The 16,334-nt window shown below is 37.7% G+C and overlaps 1 protein-coding gene across 6 annotated transcripts in view; it reads left to right on the forward strand.

Annotated features, from left to right (window-relative positions):
- NCOA3 (nuclear receptor coactivator 3) overlaps positions 1–16,334 on the forward strand; it is a 145,542-nt gene that overhangs the window by 110,713 nt on the left and 18,495 nt on the right. For all 6 annotated transcript variants that reach the window (XM_038572538.1, XM_038572539.1, XM_038572536.1 and 3 more), the window contains 11 exons: positions 812–984; positions 1,443–1,543; positions 3,150–3,324; positions 3,711–3,899; positions 4,066–4,167; positions 7,344–7,484; positions 7,753–7,900; positions 8,762–9,153; positions 9,329–10,197; positions 14,034–14,169; positions 15,984–16,178. In XM_038572538.1, coding sequence (XP_038428466.1) covers positions 812–984; positions 1,443–1,543; positions 3,150–3,324; positions 3,711–3,899; positions 4,066–4,167; positions 7,344–7,484; positions 7,753–7,900; positions 8,762–9,153; positions 9,329–10,197; positions 14,034–14,169; positions 15,984–16,178 — 2,621 coding nt within the window. The remainder of the gene's footprint in view (positions 1–811; positions 985–1,442; positions 1,544–3,149; positions 3,325–3,710; positions 3,900–4,065; positions 4,168–7,343; positions 7,485–7,752; positions 7,901–8,761; positions 9,154–9,328; positions 10,198–14,033; positions 14,170–15,983; positions 16,179–16,334) is intronic.

Below are 16,334 nucleotides of genomic sequence, written 5' to 3' on the forward strand. Positions count from 1 at the left end.
TCAGCTTTCTGTTATTTATATCTTCTGGTTAGATACTTTTTGTTTTTGTCTTTGCTTAAATAATACAATTTTACTTTGTAGTAAGTAGTGTGGCACAGTGATCAGATAGACATCTTAATGATGTAACAAATTTTGTTGCTGATTCAGATAGGAGCAAGAATCTTACACTAACACCTTTGGTACAGTATGAAGCATTTCTCATTTCTCAAAGAGGTAGGTAGGAGTTAGGAATAGATAATCAAGATTATTATAAGTAAGATCTCTGAATTTCTGTCAGAAAATGTTATAAGTTGGTATTTTGGCATTTCTGGGGTTTCATCATTCTTTTCTTGAGTGAAGTTTGAAGTTTGAAAAATAGAAATAAAATATTTCATTTTATGCAGTGATATATTCTAGCCTTTTTAGTGTTTGCCAAGATCAGTATGAATTGAGTTTTAATGTGATTGTTGCAAAGTAAAAAATGACTTATAAGCCATAAAATCTTGTCATTAGTAAGTAGCTAACACTGTTTCCTTTATTGTTTGTTGTTTTACTGTCTCTATGAGGTAAAAACTATGTACCCTCATTTTCTGGATGAAGAAACTTGAGACTAAGTCTGCCCAAGGCCACCAGACTAACCAAAAGGTGGCCTTGAATTTAGTTTTGCCTGAATTTCTACTATATCATACTACTTCTCCAAGACAAGGTTTTGATGGTTTCTCTTGGCTAAATTTAATTTGTTTACATATGAAGGGAATGGTGTTGTATAGAGACTGATTCTGCCTACAGCTCTTTTGTAATAGGTCTGTTCATGACCCCCCTTCTCTCTCAGTCTTACCTGCAGCGGTGAAAAGTGGAGACGGGAGCAGGAGAGTAAATATATTGAAGAATTGGCTGAACTGATATCTGCTAATCTTAGTGATATTGACAATTTCAATGTCAAACCAGATAAATGTGCAATTTTAAAGGAAACAGTAAGACAGATACGTCAAATAAAAGAGCAAGGTAATACAAAGTAAGAAAAACACTCAAGCTTTTCAGAAGGAACTTGTTAACTGTGTTTCCATTTGTCTTTTTTGCTCATGTATGGACTACTGCTAATTGAACCTAGCCTATGTGGGACTGGACAAATGAGTTGACCAACTTTGCTCTTTGAGAAACGGTTAATAGAGAAGTAGAAAGAGGCCTTTGTTCTCACCCTGTCACATGTTACATTCCTTTCAGGAAGCCATGGGATAGTATATGTAGTAGTGAAGGAAAATTAGAGGGTATCTTTTGCTGTCCTGCATAAATCTTAAGTTTTTAACATTTAAAAATTGTAGCATTGTTTTCTTATCAGGAAATGTTGTGTATGTGCATATGTATGCCTGTGTGTGTGTTTTTGTTCTGGAGACTCTTTGAAGGTGAATTTGATCTATAACTGATACACATGCTATTTGTAGTACTGCCTTTTGTCTTTTCAGGAAAAACTATTTCCAATGATGATGATGTTCAGAAAGCTGATGTATCCTCTACAGGACAGGGAGTTATTGATAAAGACTCCTTAGGGCCACTTTTACTTCAGGCAAGTATATTATACTTATGAGGAATTTTTAAGATTTAAAAATCTGCTTTTGTAATGTGCTTAAAAATTGTTTTGTAAGTAGCTGTCTTAAATAGATTTGTTCACCTATAGCACCTATAGCATGTTTTTCTTTAAAGCAGGAGTTGGGAGCAGGGAGGCTCTTCATAAAGTGCACCTGCTAACTTTTTTGGTTGTTGTTGTTTCAGCTAGTTTACTCCTACTACTTTTTAGTTGATCAACTTAGTTCTTTGTAAATTTTCATTAGGGAGTAGTGTTTTTTTTTTTTTTTTTTTTTAAAGGTTTTATTTATTCCTGAGAGACACACACAGAGAGGCAGAGACACAGGCAGAGGGAGAAGCGGGCTCCGTGCATGGAGCCTGACATGAGATTTGATCCCGGGACCCCAGGATCACACCCTGGGCCAAAGGCAGGCGCTAAACCGCTGAGCCGCTCAGGGATCCCGAGTAGTGTAGTTCTTATAGCTTGACGGTATCAAATGGAAAAACAGGAAGTGCTAAGGATGATTTTCTTATTTTTTTTTTTAAAAGAGCCAACAAAGAGCTTCCTTTTTTTTTTTTTTTTTAATTTTTATTTATTTATGATAGTCACAGAGAGAGAGAGAGGCGCAGAGACACAGGCAGAGGGAGAAGCAGGCTCCATGCACCGGGAGCCCGACGTGGGATTCGATCCCGGGTCTCCAGGATCGCGCCCTGGGCCAAAGGCAGGCGCCAAACCGCTGCGCCACCCAGGGATCCCTGATTTTCTTATTTTTAAAAGCTCCTTTCAAGATGTAATTCTTCAAAAATTAGACAGTGATTTAGATTTTATGTTGACTGTATTTATCTTTTTTCCCCAAATTCTTTTATTTATTTATTTTTATAAAACCTTAGTAATTGTGCTACTATTAATAGAAATGGTTAGTGGTAGCAGTAGCTGTTGATTGTTTATGGTGGTTGTTAAATCAACAGTTTTAAAAATTTCTGTTGAGTACTAAGGCTGGTATCTTAATTGGCTAAGACTGCCATAACAAAATATCACAGATTGGGTAGCTTAAAGTATAGAGATTTCTTCTTCTAAGAGCAAGAGAGTGGGTTATGGGCGGAGGAAGTGGAAGAGAGAATCTGAAGCAAGCTCTACCCCCAGCAAAGATCCTGATGTGGGGCTTGATCTCATGACCCAGAGATCTTGACCTGAGCCAAAATCAAGAGTTGGACACTTAACTGAATGATCCATCCAGGTGCCGCCCCCCCCCCCCCGGAATTCCTTTCTTAAAGTCCTGGAAGCTGGAAGTCCAAGATCAAGGTATTGGCAGACTTGGTTTCTCCTGAGACCTCTTTCCGGCTTGTAGATGCTTGCTTTTTCCTTGTGTCTTCACATGACCTTTTCTCTGGGTATGTGCATCCCTGGTGTCTCTCTTCTATATGAACAAAATTACTATTGGATTAGAGCCCTGTTTTTATGATGTCTTTAATCATAATTACTCCCATTCCCCCCGAAAGGCCTTATCATCAAATATAGTCACATTGAGGTTAGGACTTCAGCAGGTGAATTTTGGTGGGGATACAGTTCAGTCCATGATAGCCAATATTAACATATCCCATTTTAGGCATTGGATGGTTTCCTGTTTGTGGTGAATCGTGATGGAAACATTGTATTTGTATCAGAAAATGTTACACAGTATCTGCAATATAAGCAAGAGGACCTGGTTAACACAAGTGTCTACAGTATCTTGCATGAAGAAGACAGAAAGGATTTCCTTAAAAACTTACCAAAATCTACAGGTAGTCTTTTAATGTGTATTTTCTAAATAAGTTAAAATAATTTCCTTGACTATTTCTTAGAAAATTGAATGTACCTCTTAGGAAGTGAAGTGATCAGACTTGTGCAGAAAGGTAGGTAGTTAATAGCAAAAGTTTCAAATATGACCTCGGTGAATTTAGAATTTGGTGTACATTTCATGGAGCTAAAATACATAGTGAGTTACCAAATGATGAGATTTCTGTTGAAATTGAAGTTACTCCAATATTATATATGTATAGCCACTGTGAAATGTCTGTGAAAATTACTGTGAAAAACATAGTAATGAGAATATACAGCTTAAATTCTTGATGATAGTCACAGACTGAGTTGCCAGCTTTTTAAAAACCTTTTCTTTTGTTTTCCAAAGTTAATGGAGTTGCCTGGACAAACGAGACCCAGAGACAAAAAAGTCATACATTTAATTGCCGTATGCTGATGAAAACACCTCATGATATTCTGGAAGACATAAACACTAGTCCTGAAATGCGCCAGAGATATGAAACGATGCAGTGCTTTGCCCTGTCTCAGCCTCGAGCTATGATGGAGGAAGGGGAAGGTAAGGTCAACCACGTTTGAGATGTTCATCACAGAGCTGCCGCATTTGTAGTTCTGTAATTTCCATTGTTACATTCATTTACTGAATTCCACATCTTTACTTGCCAGTAGAATAGACTTGTCCAAAAGTTAAATATAATCCTTACCTGGCTAAATTTTTATTGTAGATTTGCAATCCTGTATGATCTGTGTAGCACGCCGCATTACTACAGGAGAGAGAGCATTTCCCTCAAACCCTGAGAGCTTCATTACGAGACATGATCTTTCAGGTAAAATCACGCGTGCATGTGTGTGTATACATTTTGTTCATTTGAGAGCTTTTGTAAAAGTTAACTATTTCTACAGCCTGTACTATCATGTATGTGCCTACACCCACTGTAATGAATGCTTTGCATGGATTATTTTTTAGGTTTCTTATGCAACTCTAAGATTGACTAAGACTCTTGGTGTTTGTGTTGGGTATTTTTGACACTTAAAATCCCTCAAATAAATAAAAATAAGTGTAGAGGCACCTGGCTCTCTCTCCAAATAGCATTTCAAATAAGAAGCTAATATTTCTTTTCTCTAACTTCAAATAAATTTTCAAAAATATAGGTAATTTCATGAGAATTACTAGGAATAATTTTTGATACCCACATGAGCTTTAGTCTTGATTTGCCCTTTTGTGATTATGGGAACAGGATTAAAGCCAGTATAAATCATAAAGCATAACGATGAAGGTAAATGTGGTGTCAGTCTTTGCTGTATTTACCTTCAGGTTTACTCTTTGTGATCATCTAACCCTGTGTGGTGATGCCAAGATTTGTCTTATAGGTGCCATCTCAGAGATGAGGAAATAGGCACGGCGACAGAGAAGTTGAGTTACTTGCACAAGATCCTGGCTGATAAGAAAGAATTTGCATCTAGGCCTGCCTGATGTCATGGCCTGTATTATCTGTGTCCACCATGTGGGCCTGCAATAATTAATTTGGTAAAATGAAGTAGGTTTAAATAAATATCTAACATACCTACAGCTATTATGTGTGTGTGCACATGTATGTACGTATATGTACACATACATACATAACAATATTTTACTGTAAAAAAACCTATTTTTGTAGTAATTGGTAATTTTATGCCAGGTTTAGTTTCCTGTCTTGAGGCTGAGATTAATTTTCACAGATGAAACAATAGCAAAAGAGTTCTTTGTATTCTTAATTGAAAAATCTGTTTACACTGATAAATATTTCATATTGGAAATTTTTTTTCTTTATTTACCTTGAGATAATCAAACCTGGTGACAGGAATCTTTATGTGAATATTTACCTCCTAGAGTGGTTCTTTCTCTGTATATATTATGATTTGGCAGACTAAATTTTCTCCCTAAATAACAACATTTCACATTTTATAACTTAAAATACTAAATAGGAAGCTTTACTCAAGTAATTAGTGACTAGAATCTTTAAAATTATCTCATTAATGTTTTCTTACAAATTACCAAGCAGGAAAAATCAGATAGTTTCATCTGGGTCACGTCTGAGAGCCATCTTCTCATAGTTGGTATTTTCCAGTTGCTCTCTGTTCTTTTATATGAGTTTTGTTGTGCTCAGCACAATACTTTTTTTGGAGAGGCTTTATTCTCTGTCCCTGATGTAAGCTTTTGCTGAGCATCTATTTTGTGTTTGTCATCTGGCTCTTGGAGCTAAACCCAGGGGAAGTGGTTGAGGACAGAACATCCTTATTCTGAGCACAGCGCATAAACATTTACTCTTTCCTGGAATGCATTTGTCCCTTCTTGCTAGGTCCTCTACTCCTTAAGTTTTTGTTTTTGTTTTAATATTATTAAAGGTCTGAATTTTAAACAGATTCTTAGACCTAGGGCTCAGCCAGCTCATCTACATTAGTGCCTTTGTCATTCCCAGTAGCATTTTTTAGAACTATCTTTCACCTTGCGAAGCGTTACAAATTTTCCAAATCCAAACCTGATTTTCTTCAGCATTTTTACTTTTTTGACAAACACATCATGGAGAAGATAAATAGATTGGAAAGCCTTTTCTGTATCTCTCCCAATCTGTCTGGAATCAAATTATTGACCACTTCTTTGAAGTCATTTGTCTGCATCTCTTGAGTCAGGATTTCTGTCACCTTCCTGATTTGGCTGTCCTGTTGGTGCTGAACATAAGAGGCTGTCTAGATCTGAGTATTGCATATTTTAATAAGGCCTGTGCAGAACAGACAGAAACGACCATTGCTAGTCTTGACAGCAACAGTCTGACATTCTGTGACCAGGGAGAATATTTTGTTGTGGAAATCCATGTCCTGAATGTTGATAACACAGCTTTTGCCCAGAGCATCCTCAGTAATTATTTTGAATTTTTAAAATGTGAGTTCAGCATTTTGTAGACCAGCAGGTCTGTCTTCAAAAGCACAACTCTTAAGGCCATCAGAGGCAATTTTGGTCCCTTTGACAAAGTTCTTAGTACTAAGTGTTTTCTGAATATTCTAATATGGAACATAGCTTGTGCTTTCTTCTCATACCACTCATTCTTTGACAATGGGTCAACTACTCTTTTCTTGGCTCCTTTTAAAAAAACTTTTCAAAAAAGATTTTTTAGAGAGCAAGCACACAGGGGCCACGGATTTGCATAAGGCAGAGGGAGAAGGAGAGAGAAGATCTTAAGTAGGTTCCATAATGGCTTGGAGCCCAGTGAGGGGCCCAATCTCATGACCCTGAGATCGTGACTTGAGTTGAAATCAACAGTCGGAGGCTTAAACAACTGAGCCACCAAGGTGCTCCTCTACTTGCCTCCTTTTCCACACTTTTTGTAAGGTGTTTATTCTTGCCACCTTGCCCTGGTACTGCTCAGAAAGTGTAGAAAGCCCTAGCCATCCTTTTTTTGTAAGGATCATCTTCATGAAACCTTTAATTTCATAGCATTTTTGAGTTACATTAAGTTTTGTCTTGCTAGTGTATTTGATGTTAAGCAAAAGTTGTCAGAAACTTCTAAAATTGTAGAAATGAGTGTTTGGTTAACCTTCCTGGTTTAGATTTTAAGTATTCAAAAATGCTGTCACCTCTCAGATGAAAAGAATTGTTCCTGCTAGCTGTGTAGGCCAGTATTTTCATAGTTGCAGAGACAAAATGTCTTCAGATGAACAATTTTAGTGGTAGGTGCTTATTTTCCTTTAAGTGAAAATGAACCTAAGGTTATCCGGACACGTCAAATTTTGTATAATCAGAAGGCGAAAAGACTTCTTTGATACTCTTTTACGTTTTGTACAGTAGAACATTTAATGTAAGAGTGTCCTATAGGACACTTCTTGAAAAGAAAAGCTTTACATGTAGCAGAGAAGGTGGAGCAGAGATTTAAGTGTCTTTATTTTATTCTTCAGTGCTAAGCCGTGAGGTGTGCAACCAGTAAAATACTTGTGGGTTGGATTGAAACTTTTATTTTCTGTTTAATAGGAAAAGTTGTTAATATAGATACCAATTCACTGAGATCCTCCATGAGACCTGGCTTTGAAGATATAATCCGAAGATGTATCCAGAGATTTTTTAGTCTTAACGATGGTCAGTCCTGGTCCCAGAAACGTCACTATCAAGAAGGTAAAGAATTTTGAGTTTGATTCTCGGTCTTGTTATTGTGGTTATATACTATAAAAGATTAAGTATATACATGGCCATAGTTGTTGTTTTTTGTGTGTAGGGTAGGAGAGTGATTCTTTAACATTCTTTAGTCTGCTTATAATTTTTGAGCAGGTCCAGTCTTTTCACTGATTTTGAAAATGTGGCACTTGAAGTACATTACCTTTCTCTCTTCTGTGTCTCTGTTTTGCCATTGTAGTCACTGGTAATGGTATATTTTCCCCAACAGCTTATATCCATGGCCATGCAGAAACCCCAGTGTATCGATTCTCATTGGCCGATGGAACCATAGTGACAGCACAAACCAAAAGCAAACTCTTCCGAAATCCTGTCACAAATGATCGGCATGGCTTTGTCTCAACCCACTTTCTTCAGAGGTAATGATAGATTACTGTGTCTCCTCGCATTAAATGAAGCAGTGTTCTCAAGATGCTTTCTTTTTTTTTTTGTTTGTTTTTTTTTTTTTTTCAAGATGCTTTCTTAATGTAAAAGTAAAAGATTTATCAAGAGAAAAAGCAGGAAAAAAAAAAAAAAGAGGAAAAGCAGAGACATTGGATTTGCTGAAGTGAGTTTAGATTCCTGGATTGTGAGATATCTCTCTCTATATATCTCATTTTAATATATGTGCTACTGAAGCAAGCACATATTTTTAAGGTTATATTATTAAGTACAAATGTATTTCTTCATTAGATAATTACTTCCTGGGAAAGCTGGGGAATGGGAAGGCTTGTGGATAAAAGAACATAAAAAATCTGACTACTGCTGTTACCTTTCATTTTTAATGATATGTTTACATTGCTTCTAGGGATTGAATTTAAAATTTGAAAGTAGACTTTAAGAAAAAAGGATATTTATTGCTTTTGCTAATGGTAAATGAACAGCACACGGAACAACAGAATAGTCACATATTAGTTACTCTGAGTGATTTGCAGTGACCTCCAGGCTAGCATGTAGAGATGTGGCAGCTATAGTAAAGCCCTGTTATAATCCTAGCTACCCGGGTGGTTGGTCCTTTGCAGTGCTGTGCTCTCACTCATTTAGATTCTGTGGCATATAAAAAAAATAAGTTACTGGGTTTATAACTAGTCAATATTTAGATTGGAATTGACCCTAAGTATTGGAATGGTGCCTAGGAAGTTAAGCTCCTGGACACTTATTTCATCATTAAAAAAAAAAAAGTGAATGCTTTAATACATGCCTGTAATATTTTAGTGCAAGTTTGTCCTTTTTCTTTGCAGGGAACAGAATGGGTATAGGCCAAACACGAATCCTGTTGGATCAGGCATTAGACCTCCAACAGCCGGATGCAACAGTTCGGTAGGCGGCATGAGCATGTCGCCAAACCAAGGCTTACAGATGCTGAGCAGCAGGCCCTATGGCTTGGCTGACCCCAGCACTACAGGGCAGATGAGTGGGGCTAGGTATGGGGCCTCCAATCCCATAGCTTCAATGAACCCTGGGCCAGGCATGCAGTCACCATCTTCCTACCAGAACAGCAACTATGGTCTCAACATGAGTAGCCCTCCACATGGGAGCCCTGGCCTCGGCTCCAGCCAGCAGAACATCATGATTTCTCCTCGTAACCGTGGGAGTCCAAAGATGGCCTCACATCAGTTTTCTCCTGTTGCAGGTACTGGTGTTGGCATTTCCTTTATTTTTTCTTCCTCAGTAATTCTTTACTTCTTGTTCTGTTGTAATCCTTATAAAGTTAGTTCATTTTATAAGAGAAACTTTGACGAGTTCAGTGGTGTTTTGTTAGAGCATCTGATAGTTTAATTCTTTCCCTGATTTCTCTCCCAATCTAGGTGTGCACTCTCCCATGGGATCTTCTGGTAATACTGGGAGCCACAGCTTTTCCAGCAGCTCTCTGAGTGCTCTTCAAGCTATCAGTGAGGGTGTGGGGACTTCTCTCTTATCTACTCTGTCTTCACCAGGCCCCAAATTGGATAACTCTCCCAATATGAATATAAGCCAGCCAAGTAAAGTGAACAGTCAGGATTCCAAGAGTCCCCTGGGCTTGTATTGTGACCAGAATCCAGTGGAGAGCTCAATGTGTCAGTCAAATAGCAGGGATCACCTCAGTGAGAAGGAAAGTAAGGAGAACATTGTCGAAGGGTCAGAGAATCAGAGGGGTCCTCTGGAAAGCAAAGGTCATAAAAAATTACTACAGTTACTTACCTGTTCTTCTGATGACCGTGGCCATTCCTCTTTGACCAACTCCCCCCTGGATTCAAGTTGTAAAGACTCTTCCATTAGTGTCACCAGCCCCTCTGGGGTCTCTTCTTCCACTTCTGGAGGGGTGTCCTCCACGTCGAATATGCACGGGTCACTGCTGCAGGAGAAGCACCGGATTCTGCACAAGTTGCTGCAGAATGGGAATTCACCCGCAGAAGTAGCCAAGATTACTGCAGAAGCCACTGGGAAAGACACTAGTAGTACAGTGTCTTGTGTGGAAGGAAATGTCAAACAGGAGCAACTAAGTCCTAAGAAGAAGGAAAATAATGCACTTCTTAGATATCTGCTGGACAGGGATGATCCTAGTGATACACTCTCTAAAGAATTACAGCCCAAAGTGGAAGGAGTGGACAATAAAATGAGTCAGTGCAGCAGCTCCACCATTCCTAGCTCGAGTCAAGAGAAGGATTCTAAAATTAAGACAGAAACAAATGAAGAGGTAATTTGTTCTTTCTGTATTCCAGCTTAATCATTGTTTAATCATTGCCTGCGTTAGACCATGTGTCATATGCAAAATCATACCTTCTATTTTAGGTTTATGTAATGGAAGTTACTCTTGAGCTGTCCTTTATGATATTTTGGACATCAGTAAAGTGTATTATGATGCAATTTTGAAGTATCAGATGTGTATGTTTTAAATTGCAACTCTAATTCGAACCAATTAGTAGCCAGTTTGAAAAGTTTTATGGAGTTTTTTTTTTTTAATTTTTATTTAAATTCAATTAATATAATGTATTATTGGTTTCAGAGGTAGAGATCAGTCATTCATCAGTCTTATAAAACACTCAGCGCTCATTACATCATGTGCCCTCCTTAATGTTCATCACCCTGTTACCCCGTCCCCCACCTACCTCCCCTCCAGTGACCCTCAGTTTGTTTCTATGATTAAGAGTCTCTTGTGGTTTGTCTCTCTGATTTGCCTTTTATTTTTCCTCTTTTCCCCTGTGATCCTGTGTTTTGCTTCTTATATTCCACATATGAGTGAGATTATACGATCATTATCTTTCTCTAATTCACTTATTTCACTTAGCATGATATCCCCTAGTCCCATCCATGTTGTTGCACATGGCAAGATTTCATCTTTTTTATGTCTGCATAGTATTCCATTGTATATATAGACCATATTTTAATCCATTCATCTGTCAATGGACATCTGGGCTCTTTCTATGGTTTGGCTTTTGTGGACATTGCTGCTATAAACATTGAGGTGCAAGTGCCCCTTCAGATCACTATATTTGTGTCTTTGGGTTAAATATCCAGTAGTACAGTTGTTGGGTCATAGAGTAATTCTATTTTCAACTTTTTTGGAGTGGCTGCAGTAATTTGCATTCCCACTAACAGTGTAAGAAAGTTCCCCTTTCTCTGCATCCTCACCAACATCTGTTGTTTCCTGACTTGTTCATTTTAGCCATTCTGACTAGTGTGAGGCGGTATCTCATTGTGATTTAGACTTGTATTTTCCTGATGCCGAATGATGTTGAGCTTTTTTTCATGTGTCTGTTGGCCATGCGTATGTCTTCTTTGGAGAAATGTTTGTTCATGTGTCCTGCCCATTTCTTGATTGGATTATTTGTTCTTTGGGTGTTTAGTTTGATAAATTCTTCAGAGATTTTGGATCCTAGCCCTTTATCTGATACTTCATTTGCAAATATCTTCTCTCATTCTTCTGGTTGTTTTTTGGGTTTTTTGCCTGTTTCCTTTGCTGTGTAAAAGCTTTTTATCTTGATGATGTCCCAGTAGTTCATTTTTGCCTTTTTTCCTCTTGCCTTTGGGAGAGGTATCTAACAAGAAATAGCTGTTGGAGAGGTCAAAGAGGTTGCTGCCTCTGTTCTCCTCTAGGATTTTGATGGATTCCTGTCTCACATTTAGGTCTTTCATCCATTTTCAGTCTAGTTTTGTGTATGGTGTGAGAAAATGGTCCAGTTTCATACTTCTTCATGTGGCTGTCCAATTTTCCCAACGCCATTTGTCAAAGGACTGTTTTTTTTCCGTTGGATATTCCTTCTTGCTATGTTGAAGATGAGTTGACCATAGAGTTGAGGGTCCATTTCTGGATCTGTGTTTCATTGATCTGTGTGCCTGTTTTTGTGTCAGTACCATACTGTCTTGATGATTACAGCTTTGTAATAGAGCTTGAAGTCCAGAATTGTGATGCCGCCAGTTCTGGTTTTCTTTTTCAACATTCCTTTGGTTATTTGAGGTCTTTTCTGGTTCCATACAAATTTTAAGATTATTCCACTTCTATGAAATAAATTGATGGTATTTTGATAGGGAGTACATTGAATGTATATAGATTGTTCTAGGTAGCATAAACATTGTAACAATATTCTTCCAATCTATGAGCATGGAACGTTTTTTCCATTTCTTTGTATATTCCTCAGTTTCTATCATGAATGTTCTATAGTTTTCTGAATACAACTCCGTTGCCTCTTTAGTTAGGCTTATTCCTAGGTATCTTATGGTTTTGGGTGCAATTGTAAAGGGGATTGACTCTTTAATTTCTCTTTCTTTTGTTTCATTGTTAATGTATAGAAATGCAGCTGATTTCTGTGCATTGATTTTATATCCTGCCATGTTGCTGAATCCTGTATCAGTTCTAGCAATTTTGGGGTGGCGTCTTTTGGGTTTTCCATATAGACTATCAGGTCATCTGCAAAGAGTGTGAGAGTTCGATTTCTTTGTTGATTCAGATGCCTTTTATTTCCTTTTGTTGTCTGATTGCTGAGGCTAGGACTTCTAGTACTATGTTGAACAGCAGTGGTAATGGTGGACATCCCTTCTGTGTTCCTGCCCTTAGGAGAAAAGCTCTCAGTTTTTCCCCATTGAGAATGATATATACTGTGGGCTTTTCATATATGGCTTTTATGATAATTGAGGTATGTTCCTTCTATCTTTACACTGTGAAGAATTTTAATAAAGAAAAAGGATGCTGTACTTTGCCAAATGCTTTTTCTGCATCTATTGAGAGGATCATATGGTTCTTGTCCTTTATTAATGTAGCGTATCATGTTGATTGATTTGTGGCTGTTGAACCAGCCTTGCAGCTCAGGAATAAATCTCACCTAATCAGTATGGACAATAAATAAGATGTCAGATCGAGAGTTCGGAATAATGATTATAAAGATAGAAAGTGGGCTTGAAAAAATCACAGCCAACACTAGAGAATCCTTTTCTGGAGAAATAAAAGAATTAAAATCTAATCAAGTTAAAATAAAAAACTATAATGAGATACAATAAAAAATAGAGGCTCTGATTGCTAGGATAAATGAGGCAGAAGAGAGAATTAGTGATACAGAAGGCAGAATGATGGAGAATAAAGAAGCTGAGAAAAAGATATAAAGAACTACTGGATCACGAGAGGAGAATTTGAAAGAGAAATGATCCCATAAAGTGAAACAATAATAGAATAATTGTTAGAATGAATAGATTGGGTCATTTAAAGGGATAGTAGAAAGAAACAGGAAGAATAAAAAAACTTGTATTAAGTAACAGAATTTTGATTTGTACCTAAAACCAAGTTTTATACTGTACATGATCTCATTCTATATAAGGGTTTCCCAAACCGTACTTGAGGAACACTCTTCTGGGAGATGTTAGTCTGCACCTGAGAAAATCGTATTCTTGGGGAAGTCTTACTGTTAGGATGTCTGTTTAATTTTGTTTTAATTCACTGCTCTCTAAATTTGTTGAGTTCTTTTTAAAGCATGCCTGTGAATCTCTTATTGAACATCAGCTTGTTGCTTTCTTAAGTAATCACACTTGTTTTCATAAGGTAGATGTAGAGGCAGACCTCTCTGTCAGCTAATGATCCTGAGTAACAGTAGCTGGAAAATATCTCACAGTTTGGGAATTAAAATTCTATTACAGATTTTTTTTTTCTATTACAGATTTAAAAATGCCCCTTGAAAAGCACTTCCAAACCCAGAGGATTTATTTCTGTAAACTGATCTTAGTTTCAAGGAAAAAGGTTTGGGATAGGGGTCTTAAGACGCCAGACTTAAAGTTAGGCATTATCTTATTTATTTATTTGAGAGAATGACAGAGCACACAGGCAAGGGGAGGGGCAGAGTGAGAGGAACAAGCTGACTCCCTGCTGAGCAGGGAGCCCAACATGGGGCTCCATCCCAGGACCCAGAGATCCTCACCCTAGCCAAAGGTAGACACTTAACTGAGCCACCCAGGAGCCTTCTGAAGAATATGTTTATACCTATGTATCTAGTAATGTTAATTAAAAATAAATCAACACAGGTTAATTAAAAAAATTTTTTTTTCCAGGGATCTGGAGACTTGGATAATCTAGATGCTATTCTTGGTGATCTCACTAGTTCTGACTTTTACAATAATTCCATATCTACAAATGGTAGTAATCTGGGAACCAAGCAACAGATGTTTCAAGGAACTAATTCTCTGGGTAAGAAAGAACTAGGTTTTATTCTTGCTACCTTTTAAAAGTTTCTGCACACTGGTATGTACAGTGACCATATGCAGGTTTGAACTGCATATGTTTACTTACACGTGGATTTTTTCCTATAAATACAGTACTGTAAGTATATTTTCTCATTTTTTTTTTTTTTTTTTAAGTAGGCTCCATGCACATTATGGAGCCTACTGCAGGCCTTGAACTTTTTTTTTTTTTTTTAAAGATTTTATCTATTTATTCTTGAGAGACAGCGAGAGAGAGGCAGAGACACAGGCAGAGGGATAAGCAGGCTGCATGCAGGGAGCCCAACATGGGACTCAATCCCGGGTCTCCAGGATCATGCCCTGGACTGAAGACGGTGCCAAACCGCTGTGCCACTGGGGCTGCCCAGGCCTTGAACTCTTGATCCTTGAGATCAAGACTTGAGCTGAGATCAAGATTTGGCCACTTCACCAACTGGGCCACTCAGGCGCCCCTCTTATGATTTTCTTGTTTATTTTAAGATATAATATATGATACATATGACGTACAAAATATGTGTTAATTGACTTATTGATAAGTCTTTTGGTTAAGTAGGCTACTAGTAGTTAAGTTTTTGGAGTTAATAGTTACATGGATTTTTGACTGTCCTGGGGGCTTGGTGCTCTTAACCCTTGTGTTGCTCAAGGGTTAGCTGTATTCTTACACTAAGATGGGAATCAAATTAGTATTTTTTTTTAAGATTTTATTTATTCATGAGAGTTACAGAGAGGCAGCGACATAGGCAGAGGGAGAAGCAGGCTCCCTGCGGGGACCTTATGTGGGACTTGATCCCAGGAGCCCGGGATCATAATCTGAGCCGAAGCAGACATTCAACCACTGAGCCACTCAGGTGCCCCTCGAATTAGCATTTTTAGCTTCAAAATACATATCATGCCTCTCAGTTTTTTATAATTCATAGTGCAAATATTTTAAAATGTTCTCTGGGCATTTTCGTATTCTTTTTTTTTTTAATTTCCCATTTTTAAAAGAATATGCTAATAATCATGGAACTTCTAGGAAAATTTTCATCTTTAGTTGCTCCAGATTAATAGTAGCTACCAGAGCATATATTTCTGTTAGACACAGAGACTTGAATTAAAAAGCAGCTCAAACTGTGGATTGAAACCTTTCCTGTGATACTTGTGGAACCTTGTCATTTATCTGTGAGGCTTTTCTTCTTTTAGCGTTTGCTGGTTCTCCTGCAGCCTCTCTTCCACAGCTGTGTGGTTTCCTCATTCATCAATTTAAGAAGGGAATACTACAGGTAGTGATGGAAGAAGAGCTCACAGACACCAGAAAGAAAAAAGGAGGAAACTTTATGTTTCATTACTTGTTTAATTAGAGGGCAACTTACCTGGTTACATTTAATTAAAAATGTAAACAGAGAATCCATCTAATTAAGTACATGTAGGGAATAACCTCTAGGAGTTTGAACATTGATAACATTTTCAATATTAAGTGAAGCAGAATATGAATGAGCTTGTCAGGCTGTGGAACAGTGCCCAGTATATCAGCCAACACTGAGACTCTTGCTTTTACTGTATTTGGAAAATGAGGGAAATTTTTCCTTTCCCTGCCTCCTCCTCCTTCTCCCCTTCCCCTCCCCCCTCCTCCTTCTTCTCCCTTCCCCGTCCCCCTCCTCCCCCTCCTCTTTTTCATGCTCAGTGTTTATTTTAGTAAGAAAGACATTCTTGTGTGGTATTGGTATTTATGTGTTGTCTTTGATTACTTAAGTACCAAGTTATCAGAAGATTTTTATATATTGTGCACTTATGTTTCAACAGGTTTGAGGAGTCCACAGTCTGTGCAGGCCATTCGTCCCCCATATAACCGAGCAGTGTCTCTAGATAGCCCCGTTTCTGTTGGCTCAAGTCCTCCAGTAAAGAATATCAGTGCTTTCCCCATGTTAACAAAGCAGCCCATGTTGGGTGGGAATCCAAGAATGATGGATGGTCAAGAAAATTATGGCTCAACTATGGGTATGTTATTTATAATCAGTATTTATGATTAAAATTTTCTTTTGGGTAAAGTAAATTTAAAATACTTAAAGCTATTTAAATAATTGAGATTAAGTAATAGGGTTTTGAATAACAGCATATTATTTCTTTCATGGGTTTCTGTAATTTATTCTACAT

Source organism: Canis lupus, chromosome 24 (assembly GCF_011100685.1).
Source record: "Canis lupus familiaris isolate Mischka breed German Shepherd chromosome 24, alternate assembly UU_Cfam_GSD_1.0, whole genome shotgun sequence".
NCBI lineage: Eukaryota > Metazoa > Chordata > Mammalia > Carnivora > Canidae > Canis > Canis lupus.